Consider the following 22,400-nt stretch of genomic DNA (forward strand, 5'->3'; position numbering starts at 1 on the left):
AGCAGGTCCTTGTGTAACGTCGTTTCATTGTAATGCTTGTGAGAAAAAATTGATTCTTGGCCAGGGTTACTGTGTGAAGTTTGCACCTTCTCCCACGTCTGCATGGGTTTTCTTGAGGTACTCTGGTTTCCTCCAACATCCTAAAGATGTACACGTTAGGTAACTTAGCATGTGTAAGCTGTTCCAATCTGAGTGACTGTGCCATGTCCTGACCAATATTTTTCACCGTGAGTCCTGAGTGTCCAAAATAGACTCCAGCCACCTGTGACCCTGAACTGGAATAAATGGGTTGGAAAAGAATGATTTTCCTTGTTTTTATTAATCTTTCTTAAGTGTATGTATAACTCATATTTATCAATGTTAATATTATAAGTGTTTTGGGTCTTAATTTACCAGTTTGGGGATTTGGCTTTTGTGATCAGAAAGATGCCATAGGAGCTTAACTATTTAATCAATTAGCCTATGGTAAAATTGGTTTCCTTATTGTTGTTTTGCTTAAAGTCACATTTTCCAAGATTCTATTGACAACATTGAAGACTTATTCTGTTCCTTTACTGATTCCCTGCATATTTCACAGCAGTTCCATCAGGGTTCCTGCTCTCTCTGATTCAGGAGCCAGTCCAGGATCATGACTGCATTTAGCTCTCTTGTCCCTTCAGTTTCCTTCAGTAAGGAACTGTTTCTTGTACTTTTTCTAACTTTACTGCCCTTTATATTTTTGAGAAAGTTCAGCTTTTCATTCCTTAGGATGACCTTCAAGCCAGGTCTCTGATGTTTCCATATGATCAGACTCCAGTGATACATGTTTGAGAAATGCTACAGAAATGATGCTGTGTTCTGTGTGCATCACGTTCGGAGGCGCACAGGGTTGACCCATCTTCTACTGGTGGTGCTAGTCTTGATCACCTGTTCACGTTATTGTCAGCTCTCTGAAGATACAGTTTTACTCTTTCATAATTAAGTGTTTGGTGGAGTGATATCTTTTTTTTTAATCATTTTAGCCATTCTTTTTTGGTTTTTTTTGTAGAGACAGAGAGAGTCAGAGAGAGGGATAGATAGGGACAGATAGACGGGAACAGAGAGAGATGAGAAGCATCAATTATCAGTTTTTCGTTGCAACAAGTTAGTTGTTCATTGATTGCTTTCTCATATGTGCCTTGACCGTGGACTTTCTTGCTGGAGCCAGCGACCTTGGGCTCAAGCTGGTGAGCCTTGCTCAAACCAGATGAGCCCGCACTCAAGCTGGCAACCTCGAATCTCGAACCTGGGTCCTCTGCATCCCAGGCCGATGCTCTATCAACTGCACCACCTCCTGGTCAGGCTGGAGTGAAATCTTGATACTGTTTTAGTAACTTGTTCCTTTGCAAACCTCCATACCAATCTTAGTATCTATTAAGACTCCCACTTGAATCATTAGTCACTAATGGTACCAGTTTTCTGTTTCCCTAATTCCTTCTCTTAATTAGTTAGCATTCCATAAGAAATAGTTTTTCTTAAATCTTGCCCATTTATTTATTTATTATTTATTGATTGATATTATTATGGAATACTACTTTGTGTTTTATTTGATGAGTTGTTATTTTCATTATTTATGCTCATTTATGATACTCAGATTATGCCATATGTGGCTAGTAAATATCCTTTCAAATGATCTCTGTGTCCTTTTGTCATATTTATATCATGTTTTGAATACTGTCTTATTTTTTTTAGCATAGAATGTTTTAGGACCCCTGCCTCTACTCTGGAATCAGTTATTTTTTTTAAGGAACCAGTTATATTTAGAAATCATGAGTTATATCAGTACATCTGATCCCAGTCCGTTTTTATAAACTACTTCTCAGGTTGTGAGAAACCTGGCTCCTGTTATGCTCAGTATTTTTATACATTTGCTTTGTTCTTTCTCTGACCCAACCAGCTGCCTCCAAGACCTTCTGTGGTGAGAAATTTTTCAAGCAGAGACTGGTCATCTTCTAGTTGTTCTAGAGGGGGTTGCATGGAAAATTTTATTTTTTTTTTGTAACAGCTTCATTGAGATATACTTTACATACCGTACAGTTAACCTGTTTATAACATATAATTCAGTGATGTGCAGCCATCACAATAAAATTTAGAACATTTTCATAACCCCAGAAAGAAACTTTATACTCCTTAGCAGGCATCTTTCACGCCCCCCCCATCCCCTCAGGCATTCACTAATCTGCTTTTGATCCTATAGATTTGGCTGTTCTAGACAGAGAAATCAGATTTTATGATCAATAATGTGTCTTCCAAACCAGCAGTTTTATAAAGTATCTGATTCAGTCATTCTTAACAATCTTTTGCTGTCATGGACTCACTTGAGAATATAATGAAAGCTTAGATCTACTTTTCAGGAAATAAGTATTACATACAAAATTGTATCAAAAATTTTAGCTGGTTCATTAAGTGTTCCATCTACATATTACGGTATAACCCTAAACCTTGGTGACTTAATACAAAAATTGTTTTTTATCTCTCATGGTTCTATGGGTTCACTTGGTTTAGCTGGGCAATTCCCACTTGGGCTCTACATACATTTGTAGTTAGATGTAAACTTCTGGGGCTGGAGTAATTTGAAAGCTCAACAGGGCAGGAAGCCCAAGGTGACTTCTTCACTTATATATTTAGCACCTAACCAGGGTGGATGGAACAATTGGGGGCTAGTCAAGCATCTCTTTTTCTCCACATGATCTTTCCATTTGGTTAGCATGGGTATTTTCATAGCGTGGTAATTTCGGGGTATTGAGTCTTCATACTACTGTGGTGTCTGTTCCCAGAGTGAAGATCAAGACACTCAGGTGGAACCTGCATACCATCTTAGGACTTAGCCTTTGAAGGTCCCAGAACATCATTTCTTTTGCTTTGTTTATCAAGCAAGTCATTACGACCAGCAGAGATTCTTGGAGAAGAGAATGAAACTCCATCTCCCGATAAAGAACATTTGTGTATAGGAAGATAAATAATTAATGCAGCTATGCTTAGATGCTACAACACTGAAGTTGAGAGCTCTTGACACAATTGGCACACTGATCACATTATTAGCATATTAATTGTAAATTATTACACTCTTCATTTTTACTCATTGGCTTATTTCACCTGAAGTTCATGAGCAATAGAAAACCTGTTTTTTTTTTAATTTTTTATTTTTTAACTCCTGTGCCCCTTTTAGATATATTTATTCATTGTACCAAAATCTAGAGAAATGTTACACTATGTTTCACTAGTCTTTATTCCTTAACAGTGAAAAGCAGAAGGAGTAAAAACATGTATTATTAGGTCAATTTTTTCTTTTTTTAAAGTGAGAATAGGGGAGATAGTGAGATAGACTCCTACATGTGCCCCGCCTGGGATCCACCTGGCAACCCTGTCTGGGGCTGTTGCTTGAATCAAGCAAGCTATTTTCAGTGCCTAAGGCTAATAGAACTCGGACCGAGTTATCCTCAGTGCCTGGCGCCAACAGTTGCACCAATCAAGCCGCTAGCTACAAGAGGGGGAAATGAAAAAAGGGGGGAGGGGAGGAGAAGAAAAGCAGAATGTCGCTTCTCATGTGTGCCCTGACCAGGTATCGAACCCAGGACATTCACAAGCTGGGCTGACGCTCTATCCACTGAGCCCACCCACCAGGGCCAAATTTTATTTAAAATACTTATGATGATGTTTACCAAGTAACACACTTTAACTCAACATGGAATTAGTGCCATTGTTTATAAAATTGTCTTTTATGTTTTGCAGATAACCCAAGAACAAAAAGATCTAAGGTAACACAAGAGAATAAAATACATCACAAAATAGGTAAGATTATTTGTCCTTTAATATCTTGATACTATAAAATCTCTTTCTAAATGTAATTTAATTTTTCTTAAATGGAGGGATATTATTTGGATTAATTGGCAGATAAATTAAAACTACATATTTAGTTTTAATGAATTTCACAGTAAATCATTATAGGCCACAGAGTTTCTTTACTGTCAATATGTAAATCCTGGCGCTCCATCACTCTATGTCATAATTAGGAACATGACCCCACCTTGGCTAAGAATCTAGGATGAGGAGTTCTAAAAAATATAGCTACTAGTAGATGGTATCCCTGGTAAGTTCACTTCCCAGTTTTATCCAGTTTAGTCCTAAACAAAGCAGAAGCTAGGGTAGCAAATAATAGGGTAGGAGCTGGGGCACCCGTGCAGAGGCCTATGTAAGGATTAAAACTCCGTGGTTCATCCCCAGAGATATTTGCCAGTCAAGATTCATGGGACCCTCCCACCTTAGTGTAACTGGAGTGGCTGTTTGTGTTTCTCCCTATACTTGTGGCTGTGAATGCTCCTGCACTTGTGCCTGAAGAGAACCAGCAAGAGTGAAGTTTTCTCTAGTTACTTCAAGTACAAACTTACACATCTCAGTATTGTAAGCCGAGACTCTATACCTTGCAGTGCTAATGCTTGTCAGAGTAGAATGATGACTAGAGTCAGGAATAGGCAAACAGAAGAAAAAAATGTCCTTGGACATGGGTTCCAGCAACGAGAGAAGAAAACAAGCATTATGCCTAAGAGCAGTCGGCAACTTCTGCACAGCTAGAACTTTTGTAGTAGATGGACAGCAGTTGACTAAAGAAATATGAGCACTTTCAGGGGTTCATTTATAGCACTGAAGAATTTCTGGTACTGAAATATGATCTTTCAGTTTAAAAAGTCTGCATATGCACTGAAAGTAAAGATAGTCACTGTTGAGAGGTCAGTTAGTAGCTGGTGTTGACATGGAAGAAATTCCTCAGAGCAGAAATACAAAGGATGGAAACCATAAGGAAAAAAGATAGCCAATGGAAATAACATGGGCACAACAGACAAAAGATACAAATAATAAGATTTCCAGAAAAAAGAAAATTACTCTGGATTAAATGTAAGCTTGAATTTGCAGTTTGAATGAGTAGGAGATAGAATGATTGAAAAAGATATACCTCTACATATAAGTGAATAAAATTCCTAAAATGTAAGGACAGAGGGAAGTTTCCATACAGAAATAAAAAGTTAGTCTGACCAGGTGGTGGCACAGTGATTGAGCATCAACCTGGGACGCTGAGGACCCAGATTTGAAACCCCAAGGTTGCTGGCTTGAGTGCAGCTCACCAGCTTGAGCACACAGGTTGCTGGCTTGAATGTGAGATCCTAGACATGACTCATGGTCACTGGCTTGAGCCCAAAGGTTACTGGCTTGAAGCCCAAAGTCGCTGGCTTGAGCAAGGGGTCATTGGTTCAGTTGAAGTGCCCCCCCCCATCAAGACATGAGAAGCAATCAGTGAACAACTAAAGTGCTACAACTACAAGTTGATGTTGCTTATATTTCTCCCTTCCTGTCTGTCTCTGTCTGTCTCTCTTGTCTTTGTCTCTCACAAAACCAAAAAAGACAGAGAAAAAACGTAAATGACTAGCATTGCCCATTTATGTAATACTAGAGGAATAAAGTAACATTTGTAGTCTACTTTCAGAAATGTATTGCAATCCATTTAATCTGCCTACCTAAGATATTTTTCTTTCTGATAGTTGAATTTATTTTCCAGATAATGCAGGATGGAGTTCAGTATCTTTTATATAAAATACCCATGTTAGATATTTTACCCAAGTATCATATAAAACAGAATTGAGTCCAAAGAGTGGAAACTAGTGAGGAATGATTCTTGAAATACATGTGGTTAAATTTAAATAATGTCTTTTCTATTGCTATCTACTAAATTATCACAAATTTAGTGGCTTAGGCAACACATGTTTATCATCCCATGATTCCCATGGACTAGGAGTCTAGGCACAGATGAGCTGAGTCTTCTGTATGAGGGTTTCGCAGGCTGCAAGCAGAAGTGTCAGCCTGGGCTGAAGCCTTATCTGAGACTCGGAGCCCTTTTCCAGGTGCATGTGTTTGTTAGCACAATTTCATACCTTAAAATTGTAGGACTGAGGTACCTGTTTCCTTGTTGGCTGTCAGTCATGGGTCACTATTTTCAGTTTCTAGGGCCACATGCAGTTCCTTACCAGATGATTCTTTTCATAGGCCTCCTCACAGTGTGGCAGCTTGCTTTTGCTTTTTTTTTTTTAACATCTTAACAGTTTTATTGTTTTTCAGCTTGCTTTTTCAAAGTCACCAAGGAAGAATTTTCCTCTGCTTATGCTAGATAGTATCTTATATGTATAATATCATACATTGTCATGCAATCATAATGTAATCATAGGAGTGACTTCCCATCACCTTTGCCATATGCTGTTAATGAGAAGACAGTCACAGGTTCCACATGCATCCTAGGGAAGGGGATTATGCAAGGGCCTGACTCAATGCTGATTGCCTTAGGGTTTGTCTACTACTTAATGCTAATGTGATTTAGGACTAATAAATGCTAAGTAGGAATTTTTTGTAATAATACTTTGAAATACATACTATCTTAAAAGTTGGTGTGGTAGGAAGGAATATAGGGACAGGAAAGGGGTAATAAAAATACAGTTTCAGTTATTCTAGGTCAGGGGTCCCCAAACTACGGCCCGCGGGCCACATGCGGCCCCCTGAGGCCATTTATCCGGCCCCTGCCGCACTGCCAGAAGGGACACCTCTTTCATTGGTGGTCAGTGAGAGGAGCATAGTGCCCATTGAAATACTGGTCAGTTGGTTGATTTAAATTTACTTGTTCTTTATTTTAAATATTGTATTTGTTCCCGTTTTGTTTTTTTTACTTTAAAATAAGATCTGTGCAGTGTGCATATGGATTTGTTCATAGTTTTTTTTATAGTCTGGCCCTCCAATGGTCTGAGGGACAGTGAACTGGCCCCCTGTGTAAACAGTTTGGGGACCCCTGTTCTAGGTCAACCACAGAAAAATTTCAGAAACAACTCATTAATTTTAAATTGCCTACCCTTCTGGATAGTGCAGGGGTTGGGACCTATGGCTCACGAGCCAGATGTGGCTCTTTTGACGGCTGCATCTGGCTCGCAAATCTTTAATTAAAAAAAAAAATAATAAAAATAATAATAAAGTTAAAAATATAAAACATTCTCATGTTTTACAATCCATTCATTTCCTACCGCTCATGTTCATGGTTGTGGGTGGCTGGAGCTAATCACAGCTGTCCTTCAGGACAACACCAAATTTTTATTGGATAATGCAAGGATAGAGGGAATTATATTTTAAAATATGTGGTGTTCATGGCTCTCTCAGCCAAAAAGGTTCCTGATCCCTGGGATAGTGTGATGAAATCTCACATCGTCCTGCTTCTTCCCACCTGGGATGTGAATCATCCCTTTGTTCAGTGTATCCACGCTGTATACCTTACCTGCCAATGAGTCACTTACTAGCTGCCTGGGTATCAGATCTACTGTTGTGGCTTCGCAGTGCTTGTGTTCAAGTAACCCATATATTATAATAAAGTTCAAGAATAGTGATGCTGGCAATTAGGATATGACAAAGAGAAGTCATAAAGGGTTTTCTTTAAGTGAAAGGTATGTATGTATAGAAAAAACCGCAAAATATATAGTGTTTGGTGCCATTTGTGGGTTCAGGCATCTACTTGGGGACTTGGATCATATCCCTGGTAGAAAAGGGGGCACTATTATAGTCAAAAAGTTTTATTTTACCAAATGAGGAAAAAGAGGATAGCGTATCTTAGTAAGGAATATTTAATAATGAAAAAAATAAGAGTGATTTTTGAGTGTCAGGAATGAGAAGGTAACCAATTTTAGAAGGAAAAAGCACAACACACTTTTTTTTTTTTTTTTTTTTTTTTTTTTTTTTTTCTTTTCATTTTTCTGAAGCTGGAAATAGGGAGAGACAGTCAGACAGACTCCCGCATGCGCCCGACCGGGATCCACCCGGCACGCCCACCAGGGGCGAAGCTCTGCCCATCAGGGGGCGATGCTCTGCCCATCCTGGGCGTCGCCATGTTGCGACCAGAGCCACTCTAGCGCTTGGGGCAGAGGCCACAGAGCCATCCCCAGCGCCCGGGCCATCTTTGCTCCTATGGAGCCTTGGCTGCGGGAGGGGATGAGAGAGACAGAGAGGAAAGCGCGGCGGAGGGGTGGAGAAGCAAATGGGCGCTTCTCCTGTGTGCCCTGGCCGGGAATCGAACCCGGGTCCTCCGCACGCTAGGCCGACGCTCTACCGCTGAGCCAACCGGCCAGGGCCAAAGCACAACACACTTTTAAGTGACCAAGGGGAGAGGGGAGAAAATAAATGTTCATTTAATCAAATCAGTAAAAATGAGAATAATTACTACTATAACTTGTAAATACAAAGTAAGATGGAAGGAATAAAAGGAAGCTTGTTATACTAAGTAAGTATGAATGGATTGAATTTCTCTAATAATCTAGAGACTATCAGAATTTGGTTAAATAATACAATTTGACCTATATGTTTATAAGAAACACTTAAAACAAATACTAAAATAAAGGTTGTCAAAGAATTAGGTAGGCCCTGGCTGGTTGGCTCAGTGGTAGAGTGTCGGCCTGGCGTGCAGAAGTCCTGGGTTCGATTCCCGGCCAGGGCACACAGGAGAAGTGCCCATCTGCTTCTCCACCCCTCCCCCTCTCCTTCCTCTCTGTCTCTCTCTTCCTCTCCCACAGCCGAGGCTCCATTGGAGCAAAGATGGCCCAGGCGCTGGGGATGGCTCCTTGGCCTCTGCCCCAGGTGCTAGAGTGGCTCTGGTCGCAACAGAGCCACGCCCCGGATGGGCAGAGCATCGCCCCCTGGTGGGCAGAGCGTCGCCCCCTGGTGGGCGTGCCAGGTGGATCCTGATCGGGCGCATGCAGGAGTCTGACTGTCTCTCCCCGTTTCCAGCTTCAGAAAAATACAAAAAAAAAAAAAAAAAAAAAGAATTAGGTAGGCTAATGTAAACAAAAATAAAATAGTGCAATTTTTTTTTATTTTATTTTTTAGCAAGAGAGACAGAGACAGAGAGACAGTGAGAGGTACAGAGACAGAGAGGCAGGAAGGGAGACAGATGAGAAACATCAGTTCTATATTGCAGCACCTTTAGTTGTTCATTGATTGCTTTCTCATATATGCCTTGACCAGGGGGTTCCTGCCGAACCAGTGACCTTGCTCAAGCCAGCATCCTTGGGGTTTTGAACCTGGGTCTTCAGCATCCCAAGCTGATGCTCTATCTACTAAGCCAGCCACCACTTGGTCAAGCAGTAGTGCAATTTTTATATTAGGCTAAGTGAAGTTTAAGGTTAAAATAAAAGTACTGAACAGGGTAAAGAAGACATGCAATAACACGAACAACTTATGAAAGAAAATCATAAACTTTTTTTTTTAATAAATTTTTATTAATGGTAATGGGATGACAATAAATCAGGGTACATATATTCAAAGAAAGCATGTCTAGGTTATTTTGTCATTAAATTATGTTGCATACCCCTCGCCCAAAGTCAGATTGTCCTCCGCCACCCTCTATCTAGTTCTCTGTGCCCCTCCCCCTCCCCCTAACTCTCTCCCTCCCTCCGTCCCATGTCCTCCCTCCCCCCACCCCTGGTAACCACCCCACTCTTGTCCATGTCTCTTAGTCTCGTTTTTATGTTCCACCAATGTATGGAATCATGTAGTTCTTGTTTTTTTCTGATTTACTTATTTCACTCCTTATAATGTTATCAAGATCCCACCATTTTGCTGTAAATGATCTGATGTCATCATTTCTTATGGCTGAGTAGTATTCCATAGTGTATATGTGCCACATCTTCTTTATCCAGTCTTCTATTGAAGGGCTTTTTGGTTGTTTTCATGTCTTGGCCACTGTGAACAGTGCTGCAATGAACATGGGGCTACATGTGTCTTTACGTATCAATGTTTCTGAGGTTTTGGGGTATATACCCAGTAGAGGGATTGCTGGGTCATAAGGTAGTTCTATTTGCAGTTTTTTGAGGAACCACCATACTTTCCTCCATAATGGTTGTGCTACTTTACAGTCCCACCAACAGTGGATGAGAGTTCCCTTTTCTCCGCAGCCTCTCCAACATTTGCTATTACCTGTCTTGTTGATAATAGCTAATCTAACAGGGGTGAGGTGGTATCTCATTGTAGTTTTGATTTGCATTTCTCTAATAACTAATGAAGCTGAGCATCTTTTCATATATCTGTTGGCCATTTGTATCTCTTCCTGGGAGAAGTGTCTGTATATGTCCTCTTCCCATTTTTTTATTGGATTGTTTGTTTGTTTGTTGTTGAGTTTTATGAGTTCTTTGTAAATTTTGGATATTAGGCCCTTATCTGAGCTGTTGTTTGAAAATATCATTTCCCATTTAGTTGGCTGTCTGTTTATTTTGATATCAGTTTCTCTTGCTGAGCAAAAACTTTTTATTCTGATGTAGTCCCATTCATTTATCTTTGCCTTCACTTCTCTTGCCATTGGAGTCAAGTTCATAAAATGTTCTTTAAAACCCAGGTCCATGATTTTAGTACCTATGTCTTCTTCTATGTACTTTATTGTTTCAGGTCTTATATTTAGGTCTTTGATCCATTTTGAATTAATTTTAGTACACGAGGACAGGCTGTAGTCGAGTTTCATTCTTTTGCATGTGGCTTTCCAGTTTTCCCAACACCATTTGTTGAAGAGGCTTTCTTTTCTCCATTGTATGTTGTTGGCCCCTTTATCAAAGATTATTTGACCATATATATGTGGGTTTATTTCTGGGCTTTCTATTCTGTTCCATTGGTCTGAGTGTCTATTTTTCTGCCAATACCATGCTGTTTTGATTATTGTGGCCCTATAATATAGTTTAAAGTCAGGTATTGTAATGCTCCCAGCTTCATTCTTTTTCCTTAGGATTGTTTTGGCTATTCGGGGTTTTTTATAGTTCCATATAAATCTGATGATTTTTTGTTCCATTTCTTAAAAAAATCTCATAGGAATTTTGATGGGAATTGCATTAAATTTATATATTGCTTTGAATAATATGGCCATTTTAATTATATTTATTCTTCCTATCCAAGAACAAGGAATATTTTTCCATCTCATTGTGTCTTTTTCTATTTCTCTTAATAATGCCTTGTAGTTTTCGTTATATAGGTCCTTTAGATTCTTTGTTATGTTTATTCCTAGGTATTTTATTTTTTTTGTTGCAATCGTGAAGGGGATTATTTTTTTGAGTTCGTTTTCTAATATTTCATTGTTGGCATATAGAAAGGCTATGGACTTTTGTATGTTAATTTTGTATCCTGCGACCTTACTGTATTGGTTTATTGTTTCTAATAATCTTTTTGTGGAGTCCTTCGGGTTTTCGATGTATAGGATCATATCATCAGCAAAAAGTGATAGCTTTACTTCTTCTTTTCTGATATGGATGCCTTTTATTTCTTTGTCTTGTCTGATTGCTCTGGCCAGAACTTCTAGCACCACGTTAAATAAGAGTGGAGAGAGTGGACAACCCTGTCTTGTTCCTGAGAAAATCATAAACTCTTAAGCATCAACTTACATATAAAGAAAAAACTAGGAAAAAGCAAGGAGATTTTCATTTAAATAGTACAGTTGAACTAAGAGATACTGGTATACCACTTTTTAGAATTGGACAGCTTTAGCAAACAAAAAAATAAATACGAACACAGGTATTTGATTATATAGCTAACAAACTTAACTTAGTATATAGAACTTTGTATTATTTAAATAAAGTGAATACGTATGTGTGCTACACACACAAATATATGCACACATGACTACCCTGATGTACAAATTTCCTATTACGGAGCATTTAGATGGCTTTCAATTTAGTTTTTGTTTTCTATTTCAATTATCAACAGTACTACAATAAATTTTCTTTTACCTCTAGCTTTGTCCATTTTTGTGACTATTATTACAAACTCATTTTCTAGAAATGAAATTTGAGTCAAAGAGTATTATAATTATAGGTATTGTCAATTGTCTTCAATCACTCTACATTTCTACCTATAATACAATATATGAGTTCATGTGTACCTTTAACATCATTAATCTGGGTATTATCAAATTTTTAAATCTGGTAGGCTAGTTTTTCCCCTCCCTTTCTCCTTCCCTCCCTCCCTTTCTATAGTAAGAGAGAGGGACAGACAGGAAGGGAGAGAGATGAGAAGCATCAACTCATGGTTGTGGCACCTCAGTTTTTCATTGATTGATTTCTCATATGTGCCTTGATGGGGAGGGGCTTCAGCTAAACCAGTGACCATGGGGTCATGTCCATGATCCTGTGCTTAAGCCAACGAGCCTGCTCTCAAGCTGGTGAACCCGTGCTCAAGCCGGCAACTTCGAAGTTTCCAATCTGGTTCCTCAGCATTGTAGGCTGATGCTGTATGCACTGTGCCACCGCCTGGTCAGGCTAGTAGCCTAGTTTTTCATTGCCATTTCTTTAATATCTTAAAATTTTGCTTTTTTAGTATTTTATCTGGAAGTATTATTAGTGTTTTAGAAGGTAACATTAACCTTTCCACTGCAAGGTATCAGTCAACTAAACATTTATATGTCTACATTTTTGTCTAACATCTTTTTATAGTATTGCCCACCAACACACCAAATGTGCGCAGGACCAAGAGAATACGATTGAAACCTTTGGAATACTGGCGGGGGGAGCGAGTAGATTATCAAGAAACTCAGTCAGGTAAAACATACACTTTAATATCTGACAAAAAATCATAAAGATTACTACAGTATTTTTATATATATTTGTGCTAAGCACTGTCCTACATATTTACATACATTATCTCATTTAGTCATCCTCTACCCAAAATCTGACAAGAATAGATCGAAATCCAGGTTTCTCTAAATACTGTTGAGATGCTGATTTCTTTCTTTTTTTTATTTCTAGTAATTTGAGGTGTGTGTGTGTGTGACTTTATAGTGTTATTGTTTCTTTACTATGTAGGAAGTTTTCTAATTGCATAAAATTAAGTATTTAATCAAAACATGAATAAATTATAACTGGCAAAGACTAAGTATTCCCACTTATTTATAAGTCTCATCCCACTTTGTCATATATTTCTAAAGCAATTGTAGGGAGGTAAAAAAGGACAGTGTGATCTTGAAGTTAATTCTTCTCTTTGATGAACAGATATAAATCAAAGGACTAAACTCATACGTGGATTACTGTAAATATTTCATTGCTAGCCTTTTGTTTATTATAAATCTCCACTGATGACTCTTGCTGTCAAACAACAGGGGTCATTTAATCATTTAAGCAGTGCTTCTTGATTTAGGATTGTAAAGACATTAGTGAAATGAGTTGGTATTTGTGTGACTGAAGTACTTACTAACTGTGAAATGTATTATTACAATAATGTATATTTTTGTACTTTATAAAGAAATTGTTATAATTTAAAGACTTTGTTTCAAAGCTTTTACTTTCCCAGGTATAATAATCTTTTTTGTATTAAATTTCAGGAGGATTTGTGATTGGTGGAATACTGTCCCCAGAAACAGTACCCTCTAAAAGGAAGGCAAAAGGAGAAACGAAAAAAGTCCAAACAATAGTTAACAGGAAAAGGATCTGTCTTGATAATGATGAAAGAAGTATGAACTTATTTCTGAAAGTAACTTTTAGATTATTTTATATATAACAGTGCTTTGAAAAGTAGCTCTTTGTGGATTTTGAAATTTACCTATGAAAACTTCAGGTGTGATACTTCAGGGTAAATTCACTTTTTAATATCCATTATTTTTTATAAATTTTGAAAGTAAATTGATTTTATTTTTTAATTTTTAAATTCTTTGTTTTTCAATTGCAGTTGACAGTCAGTATTCTATTCGTTTCAGGTTTACAACATAGTGGTTAGACATTTAAATAACTTTTCTTTAAGTGAGAGGACGGGGGATAGACTCCTGAATGTGCCCTGACCAGAATCCACCTGGCAACCCCTGCCTGGGGTGGATGCTCGAAACAACTGAGCTATTTTTAGTGCCCAAGGCTGACATGCTTGAACCAACCAAGCTATCTTCAGCACCCGGGGCCATGCTTGAACTAATGGAGCCACTGGCTGTGGAAGGGGGAGAAAAGAGAGGGGGAAGGGGAGAGAAGCAGATGGTCTCTTCTCTCGTGTGCCTTGACCAGGAATCAAGCTGGAATGTCCATACACTGGGCTGATGCTCTATCCACTGAGCCAACTAGCCAGGGCCAACATTTATATAACTTAAGATATGATCCCACTGGCTTGTTTAGTGGTGGTGCAGTGGATAGAATATCAACCTGGGATGCTGAGGTCCCAGGTTCCAAACCCTGAGGTTGCCAGCTTGAGCATGGGCTTGCCAGCTTGAGCACAGGGTTGCTGGTTTGAGCTCGGGATCCTTGACATTTCAAGGTTAATGGCTTGAGCCAGGGGTCATTGGCTTGACTGGACCCACCCCCACATCCCTGGTCAAAGGCACAAGTAGAAGCAGTCAGTGAACAACTAAAGTGATGCAACTATGAATTGATGCTTCTTATCTCTCCCTGTCTCTCTTCCTTCCTCTCAAAAAAAAAAAAAAGTAACCCCCTGATAAGTCTAGTACTCACCTGGCACCATTAATAGTTATTACAATGCTACTGACTATATTTCCTATGCCATACTTGACATCCCATCATCCCATGACTACTTTATAACTACCAGTTTATACTTCTTAATCCCTTCACCTTTTTTACCCAGACCCCCAGTCTGGCAACAATCAGTTTATTCTCTGTATCTATGAGTCTCTTTCTGTTTTGTTTGTTTATCTGTTCTTTTAGATTCTACATATAAGTAATTTTTTAAAATTAGTTTGTATTTCAATTGTGTTTCTTTTGCAGAGAAAAATATAGTGCTAAATCTGAATATATCTCTAGGAGATCCTTTGAAGCCAACGAGCATAAAGGACCCGGACACAGGAAAGATGATTCTCATGGGTAAGATCAGAAATTATATTGAAAATGCTTAATTTAATTGCTAATAAGTACAGACTGGTGGCTTGATGACTGGCCTTTCTATATTCTTTCTCTTGCAGCTCTGTAAGAGCCAAAGTTCAGTAGAGGGTGTAATTTTAATAAGCAGCCCGTATGGAGAGTACTCTGGGGGAGTATTGATGGCAAACAACTTTCAGGGGACATATGGCACCATGCATCTGTCCCCTGAGATACAAGTACTGCCATCAGGAAGTTCCTCAATTGGGTCCAGACCTTCCTTGACCAGAACACATGGGGACAAGGGCTGTTTATAGAGAACCATAGCAAGTTAGCTGGCAGACACCAGGATACACTTTTAAAATGAGACCAGGAAGGGATTGTGGGCAGAACTTAGCCTTTTTGGCAGTGAGATTCCAATAATGGTACCTGGGACATGAAGCCTTTGGAAGATGACTAGCAGTTACATCAATCAGTCAAACAAATGCAGTCCTTAGCCTTATGGTTGGCACCAGGTTGTAGAAGCCTCCTGCTGTATTGAATAGGTATTAAGCAGTTAGTGTCTTGGATGACCATAGGAGGTTCCAAGGGTAGTGCATAGTGTGGTGGGAATAAATAGGGAATACTCAGGTATTTCCCAGCCAGGCAGTATTTATATAATATATAGTAAATATAACCCTGTGACTGTCTCAGTGAGTACCAGGGACTATTTATTCAAAGTCATAGGACAAATAGGTCAAACCAGGGAGGTTATAATGGTATTCATACTTAAAATTTTGGCTATGAAATAGGTTCCATTTGGCCACTTAAGTAACAAAATTATTTCTATATTCAGATTGTTTCTTTGGTAGCAGAGGTAGAAGTACAGAGAATTTTGTTTAGTGTAGTGTTTCAATTAAAAACATTGCTCTTCTATACCAGGTTAGAAAATTATGTTGGTAGGAATTCATCACTTTTTGTCTGTTTCTTGAGACTATTTTCTCTGTCCTGTAATGTAGGATTACTAGCATTGCCAAATACCTAAAGAAACATTCAGAAGCTGATGATAGAAGAATGTATTAATTAGAGAACTTGGAAGTTTATAAGTAAAAAAGAAATTCAAAAAGGAGATAGTGATTTGTGAGCAACAGTTAGAACTCTGGTTACTTGGAGCCTTTACCCTAATAAATACAAATCTTTAATCTGTCACGGAAACACAAAGGAATCTATTGGCATGATGATGATACATTTGTGTTGTGGACTATGTTAAGCTTTTTAAATATGTGGAAGGTCTTATTTGTCTCTTAGCTACTTTTATTTTTCATTTTAGCTATATTAGCAATAATGATAATGCTGCCTTTATTATTAATAATAACTAAGACTTACCTAATGTTTACTTTGTGCCAATATTTTAAATACTTTATACAAATTAACTCATTTGATATTTACTACTCTAACAGAGATGAACTATTATTATTTTATAGAAAAGAAAATGTAGGCACAGAGAAAGGGAAAGTAACCAGAGTAAGGTTCTGTAGCTTGTAAAACAGAATTATTTGGCATTCTAGCTCCAGAGTCAGTGATCTTAATCACTCTTGTTTTTCTAAGGCAGATTTATATCTAGAAGTGACTATTGTAATTATGTGTGCAAATGTTATATCATTGAGCAATGTTATTTTTTCCCTCTTAGATCTTTTAAGGCCACGAGATAGGTATCAGTTTTTATTTGAGAATGGTGAGTTGAAAGTATATAAAACATTGGATACACCCCTTTTTTCTACTGGAAAATTGATATTAGGGCCACATCAAGAAAAGGGAAAGCAGCATGTTGGTATGGATACATTGGTGAGTATATTTCTCCATATATTTATGTTTTGCTGTTGGTACATCTCTGTTTTATTGGGCATGACAAGGCATTAAAAATGCTATTTCCTCAGAAATGATATAGTGCACAGATAATTCTTTTTTATTTGTTATATCTGTTTGGAGTTAGTCAGCCAATGGTTATTTAAAAGTCCTCTTCAATGTGTAGCAGTGTAGCCTTGAGATTCAGAAGTTTAAGGAATGGGCTTTACTTAAAAGATTCTTAGAATGTTTGTTGGCACAGATATCATTAGAATTTTAGAACTGGGAGGGGGTTACTCTAAATCTCACTTTGATCATGCAGTATAGCAATAAAGAGTTTAAAAGACTTTTTCCAAATTATATAAGTAATTAGCAGACTGAACTGGGAGCTAGTTTCCTTCAATAAGTATTAAATAATATAGTATTATGGTGTGTATTAGTACCAGTGGCATAGGTCATTAACTCATTCTTCCAATTCAGTGCTGGAGAATCTGTATGAAAGGGAAAGGTGAGAGAGGGAAGCAGTGGTATATTTGTTAAAATCAAAGTTTGTTAGTTCACAGATGAAATAACAAATTAGCTATGGGAGCTTTCTCAAAAGACAAGAAGAGATTAAAAAGTAGAAGAATACAAAAGTTATGTGATGTGAAGAAAATAAAAAAGCAGGAGAAAAGAGGAAAAAAATAAATGAACAAAGGATAGAAATATTTGAAAATTAAACAATAAATGTTCCTAGAACTAAAAATAACAATAACAAAGAAACAAAACAAAAAAGGGACAGCAGTTCACTAAGAAGAACCAGAGTTTCTTTAACAAATGTTTGATTCCAGGCCTGGGACTAAGCTTGAAATATTTTTATCATACCTGGTAGTGAACTATCGAAGACCTTTAGGATTGAGTCATAAGATCTCAGGTTCCACTTGAAGATGTTCCCACTGAACAAATATATGAAAACTTGAATATCAATAAGAATAAATTCAGTGTATTGATACATACGAATTGTCTAAATCCATGCATTTGTAAGTCTGCTACAAAAAGAAAAACTAGAGGATTACTACTGGAATCAAGTGGGTAGAGGTGAAAAGTGAGATTTTTTTATTTCACTGCTGGAGAAATCTAGGAATCCAACTCATTTTGACAAGTATGGTAAATAAAGGCAAATAATTAAATATTTGTTATATAAACTGTACTATTATTTAACCAATATTAGATGAGGGGAAGTTTGTCCTTGTTATAAATATTTCAAGTACTAAATGAAGAAAGAATGTTAGAGTAAAGATTACCATTTTTGCAGTCTCTGAAAAACTATTGGATCTAGGCATTGAGCATCAATATCTGCTAACATTTAAAAGAATACAATCAGATATTATGTGCCTCTAATAGAAGAATGCAGTATCTATGAAGTAGTCTTGCTTGCCTCACCTCCTTAAAAAAACAGAAACAAAGAAAGCAAAACAGAATACCAAAAAAAGTACATATTTGAATGTGATCAAGTCTCTAGGTCTACCAATTCATAGGAAATAAAGAATAATGGACCTTTCAAATGACACTCTGAGGTTGTAATCAGTAAAATCCAGCTGTGCAAAGTGTTTTTACAACACATTTTGCTGCTTGATTTGTTTAATAAATAAGCTGTAAAGAATAGAACCAGGAGAAACCTATAGAACCCTTTCTCAGCCATGCCACAATTGACATTTTGGACAGGATAATTCTCGTTGTGGGGACTATTCTGTACATTGTAGAATATTGAGAAGCATCTCTGGCGTCTACCCACTAGATTCCAGGAGTATCCTTCTAGTGATGAGAATCAAAAATGTCCCCAGACATTGTCAATTGTCCTATGAAGGTCAAAATCAATCCCAAATTGAGAACCACTATAGATTGAGTGATTTAAGACTCTTACTTGGATCCCAATCCAAACAAACTCTAAAAATATGACATTTAACAGATAACTGGAAATTTGATTACGACTGGTAATTTGGTATTAAATATTCATTTATTTTTAGGTATGATGGCAGAGTTGTGGTCATATTTTATAAAAGCACCTGATCTTTAAGGGCACACTGAAATATTTACTAATGATTTGTGATGCTGAACATTTCAAAATCATAGGGAATCTGGGAAGTAGAGAGACTGAATAGGGCTGGTTATTGGTGTTAGGTAGACATAGGAGTTCATCATTCCATTATGTATTGCAAAAGCCTTCTTAGTAAATTATTTGCAAAAATGGGGAAATGGTGTGCTTAGAGAGCCAAACTGAATAAATAAGGAAAAAACACCTAGAAATGTATACTTGACACTCTCGTTTGTTTCTCAACTTTTGTCTTTTAAATTAATGCCTTTTGTCTTTTAAATTGAGGTAAAATATTTTTAGATGTAGTAAAAATACTTGTTTTATTAAATTATAAAAGTACCTTTAGAACCACTTCAAGAGCTTTTTTCCCACTTAGGGAATTAGTACATGTAGTGGTTAAGAACATGAATTTTGGGATCAAAGTTCAGATCTCAGCTTGCCATCTACATTGTGAACTTGGAAGGTTGCACGCCTCTGAGCCTCATTTTCTTTCTTTTCTTTTTTTTTTTTTTTTGTATTTTTCTGAAGCTGGAAACGGGGAGAGACAGTCAGACAGACTCCTGCATGCGCCGGACCGGGATCCACCCGGCACGCCCACCAGGGGCGATGCTCTGCCGTTACCAGAGCCACTTTAGCGCCTGGGGCAGAGGCCAAGGAGCCATCCCCAGCGCCCGGGCCATCTTTGCTCCATGGAGCCTTGGCTGCAGGAGGGGAAGAGAGAGACAGAGAGGAAGGGGGGAGTGGAGAAGCAAATGGGCGCTTCTCCTATGTGCCCTGGCCGGGAATCGAACCCGGGTCCCCCGCGCGCCAGGCCGACGCTCTACCGCTGAGCCAACCGGCTAGGGCCAAGCCTCATTTTCTTTATCTGTGAAAAGCTACTAAGGCCCTGGCCAGGTCACTCGGTTAGAGCATCGTCCCAATATACTGAGTTTGCGAGTTCTATCCCCAGTCAGAGCACATATAAGAATCAACCAATGATGGCACAAATAAGTGGAAACAGGTCACTTATTCTGTCTGTCTTTATCTCTCTCCCTTCCTCTCTAAAAAATCAATAGTAATAATAATAATAAAACTATTAGAATAGTACTGGTCTTACTGGTAGGATACATTAAATGAATAAAAATAAAGTGCTCAGAACAGTGGCTGGTGCAGAGTATGTGCTATATAGGTGCTAGCTACTTGCTACTATTGTTTTTCTGGTATTTTAGGTTCAGTTTACAAAATGGTTAAAAAAAGAGAAGAAAAAGGAGGAGGAGAAGGAATAATTTTAGTTTGCAAAATATTCTTGGTGGCTAAGTCTCAAGATTTGAGTCTTAACATTTGAAGGCCTTTCATTTCTTAATGTACGTCTTTTGAAGGCTGTTATTTTTCCGTACTTTTAAGTTTTTTTAAGGTATAGTTGTGATGGTTCAATTTGAAATGAGACTTTAATTTTAATTTTACAGGTATTTTATGTTAACTTTGGTGACCTTTTATGCACCTTACACGAAACACCTTATGTAATAACAACTGGGGATTCATTCTATGTTCCTTCAGGTAAGAATAATTAAAGATATTCTCTTTCACATGGTTAAATATTTATATAATTGCTCATGAGCACCATAAAAATAGAAGCCACAGTGGTCAAATAAAGTATAATGTGACTGCTGCCAAAGAAGTTTGGTACATATTTTTTTTTTTTTCCTTTCTTTTTTTTAACAGAGAGAGAGAGTCAGAGAGAAGGATAGATAGGGACAGACAGACAGAAATGGAGAGAGATGAGAAGCATCAATCATCAGTCTTTCATTGTGACACCTTAGTTGTTCATTGATTGTCCTCTCACATGTGCCTTGACCGCGGGCCTTCAGCAGACTGAGTAACCCCTTGCTCGAGCCAGCAATCTTGGGTCCAAGCTGGTGAGCTTTGCTCAAACCAGATGAGCCTGCGCTCAAGCTGGGGACCTCGGGGTCTTGAACCTGGGTCCTCCGCATCCCAGTCCGACGCTCTATCCACTGCGCCATCACCTGGTCAGGCCATATTTTTTTTTTAATTTTGTCATTAGGTAAGTATGTGAGTATTTTGATACATGAAAATTGAGCAAGATTTATTTACTTTATTGCTGAATATAAAAATAGTTAGAAAATATGTCGCTGTATCCAGGGTAGAGGGAAAATTATTCCCCTTGTGTTATCTCTAAGACATATAAGTCAAGCAATTTTTATTTTTATTTATTTATTTTTTTGTGACAGAGTCAGAGAGAAGGACAGACAGACAGGAAGGGAGAGAGATGAGAAGCATCAATTCTTTCTTACGGCACCTTAGTTGTTCATTGATTGCTTTCTCAAATATGCCTTTACTGGGGGCTTCAGCAGAATGAGTGACCCCCTGCTCGAGCCAGCGACCTTGGGCTCAAGCTGGTGAGCTTTGCTCAAACCAGATGAACCCACGCTCAAGCTGGCGACCTCGGGGTCTCGAACCTGGGTCCTCTGCATCCCAGTCCGACACTCTATTCACGGTGCCACCGCCTGGTCAGGCATAGTTAAGCAATTTTTAGTAGTTTATTTAATTTAATTAAATAAATTTATTTATTTATTTATTTGTATTTTTTCTGAAGTTGGAAATGGGGAGGCAGTCAGACAGACTCTCACATGCACCCGACCAGGATCCACCCGGCATGCCCACCAGGGGGCGATGCTCTGCCCATCTGGGGCGTTGCTCTGTTGCTGGCATACCCACCAGGGGGCACTGCTCTGCCCATCTGGAGCACTGGTCTGTCGCAACCAGAGTCATTTGAGCGCCTGAGGCAGAGGCCACAGAGCCATCCTCAGCGCCCGGGCAAACTTTTTTTTTTAATTAATTAATTTATTTATTTATTTTTTACAGAGACAGAAAGTGAGTCAGAGAGAGGGATAGACAGGGACAGACAGACAGGAATGGAGAGAGATGAGAAGCATTAATCATTAGTTTTTCATTGCGCGTTGCAACACCTTAGTTGTTCATTGATTGCTTTCTCAGATGTGCCTTGACCATGGGCCTTCAGCAGACCGAGTAACCCCTTGCTGGAGCCAGCGACCTTGGGTTCAAGGTGGTGGGCTTTTCCTCAAACCAGATGAGCCGCACTCAAGCTGGCGACCTCGAGGTCTTGAACCCAGGTCCTCTGCATCCCAGTCCGACACTCTTATCTACTGTGCCACTGCCTGGTCAGGCAATGCCTGGGCCAACTTTGCTCCAATGGAGCCTTGGCTGCGGGAGGGGAAGAAAGAGACAGAGAGGAAGGAGAGGGGGAGGAAGGAGAAGCAGATGGGTGCTTCTCCTGTGTGCTCTGGCCGGGAATCGAACCTGGGACTCCTGCACGCCAGGCCAATGCTCTACCACTGAGCCAACCGGCCAGGGCCAGTAGTTTATTTATTTATTTATTTTTCAATTTTATTTTTTCAGAGACAGAGAGAGGGACAGACAGGGACAGACAGACAGGAACGGAGAGAGACGAGAAGCATCAATCATCAGTCTTTCCTTGCGACATCTTAATTGTTCATTGATTGCTCTCTCATATGTGCCCTTGACTGTGGGGCCACAGCACCAAGTAACCTCTTGCTCGAGCCAGCAACCCTGGGTCCAGGCTGGTGAGCTTTGCTCAAATCAGATGAGCCTGCGCTCAAGCTGGCGACCTC

General features: G+C 38.7%; 1 protein-coding gene across 1 annotated transcript in view; it reads left to right on the plus strand.

Moving 5' to 3' along the window:
- Positions 1-22,400, plus strand: part of CENPC (centromere protein C) — a 74,269-nt gene that overhangs the window by 47,756 nt on the left and 4,113 nt on the right. The window contains exons 13-18 of the mRNA XM_066278711.1: positions 3,751-3,810; positions 12,501-12,605; positions 13,385-13,513; positions 14,763-14,858; positions 16,522-16,676; positions 20,196-20,286. Of these exons, the coding sequence (XP_066134808.1) occupies positions 3,751-3,810; positions 12,501-12,605; positions 13,385-13,513; positions 14,763-14,858; positions 16,522-16,676; positions 20,196-20,286 (636 nt within the window). The remainder of the gene's footprint in view (positions 1-3,750; positions 3,811-12,500; positions 12,606-13,384; positions 13,514-14,762; positions 14,859-16,521; positions 16,677-20,195; positions 20,287-22,400) is intronic.

Source organism: Saccopteryx bilineata, chromosome 5, assembly GCF_036850765.1.
Source record: "Saccopteryx bilineata isolate mSacBil1 chromosome 5, mSacBil1_pri_phased_curated, whole genome shotgun sequence".
Taxonomy (NCBI): Eukaryota; Metazoa; Chordata; class Mammalia; order Chiroptera; family Emballonuridae; genus Saccopteryx; species Saccopteryx bilineata.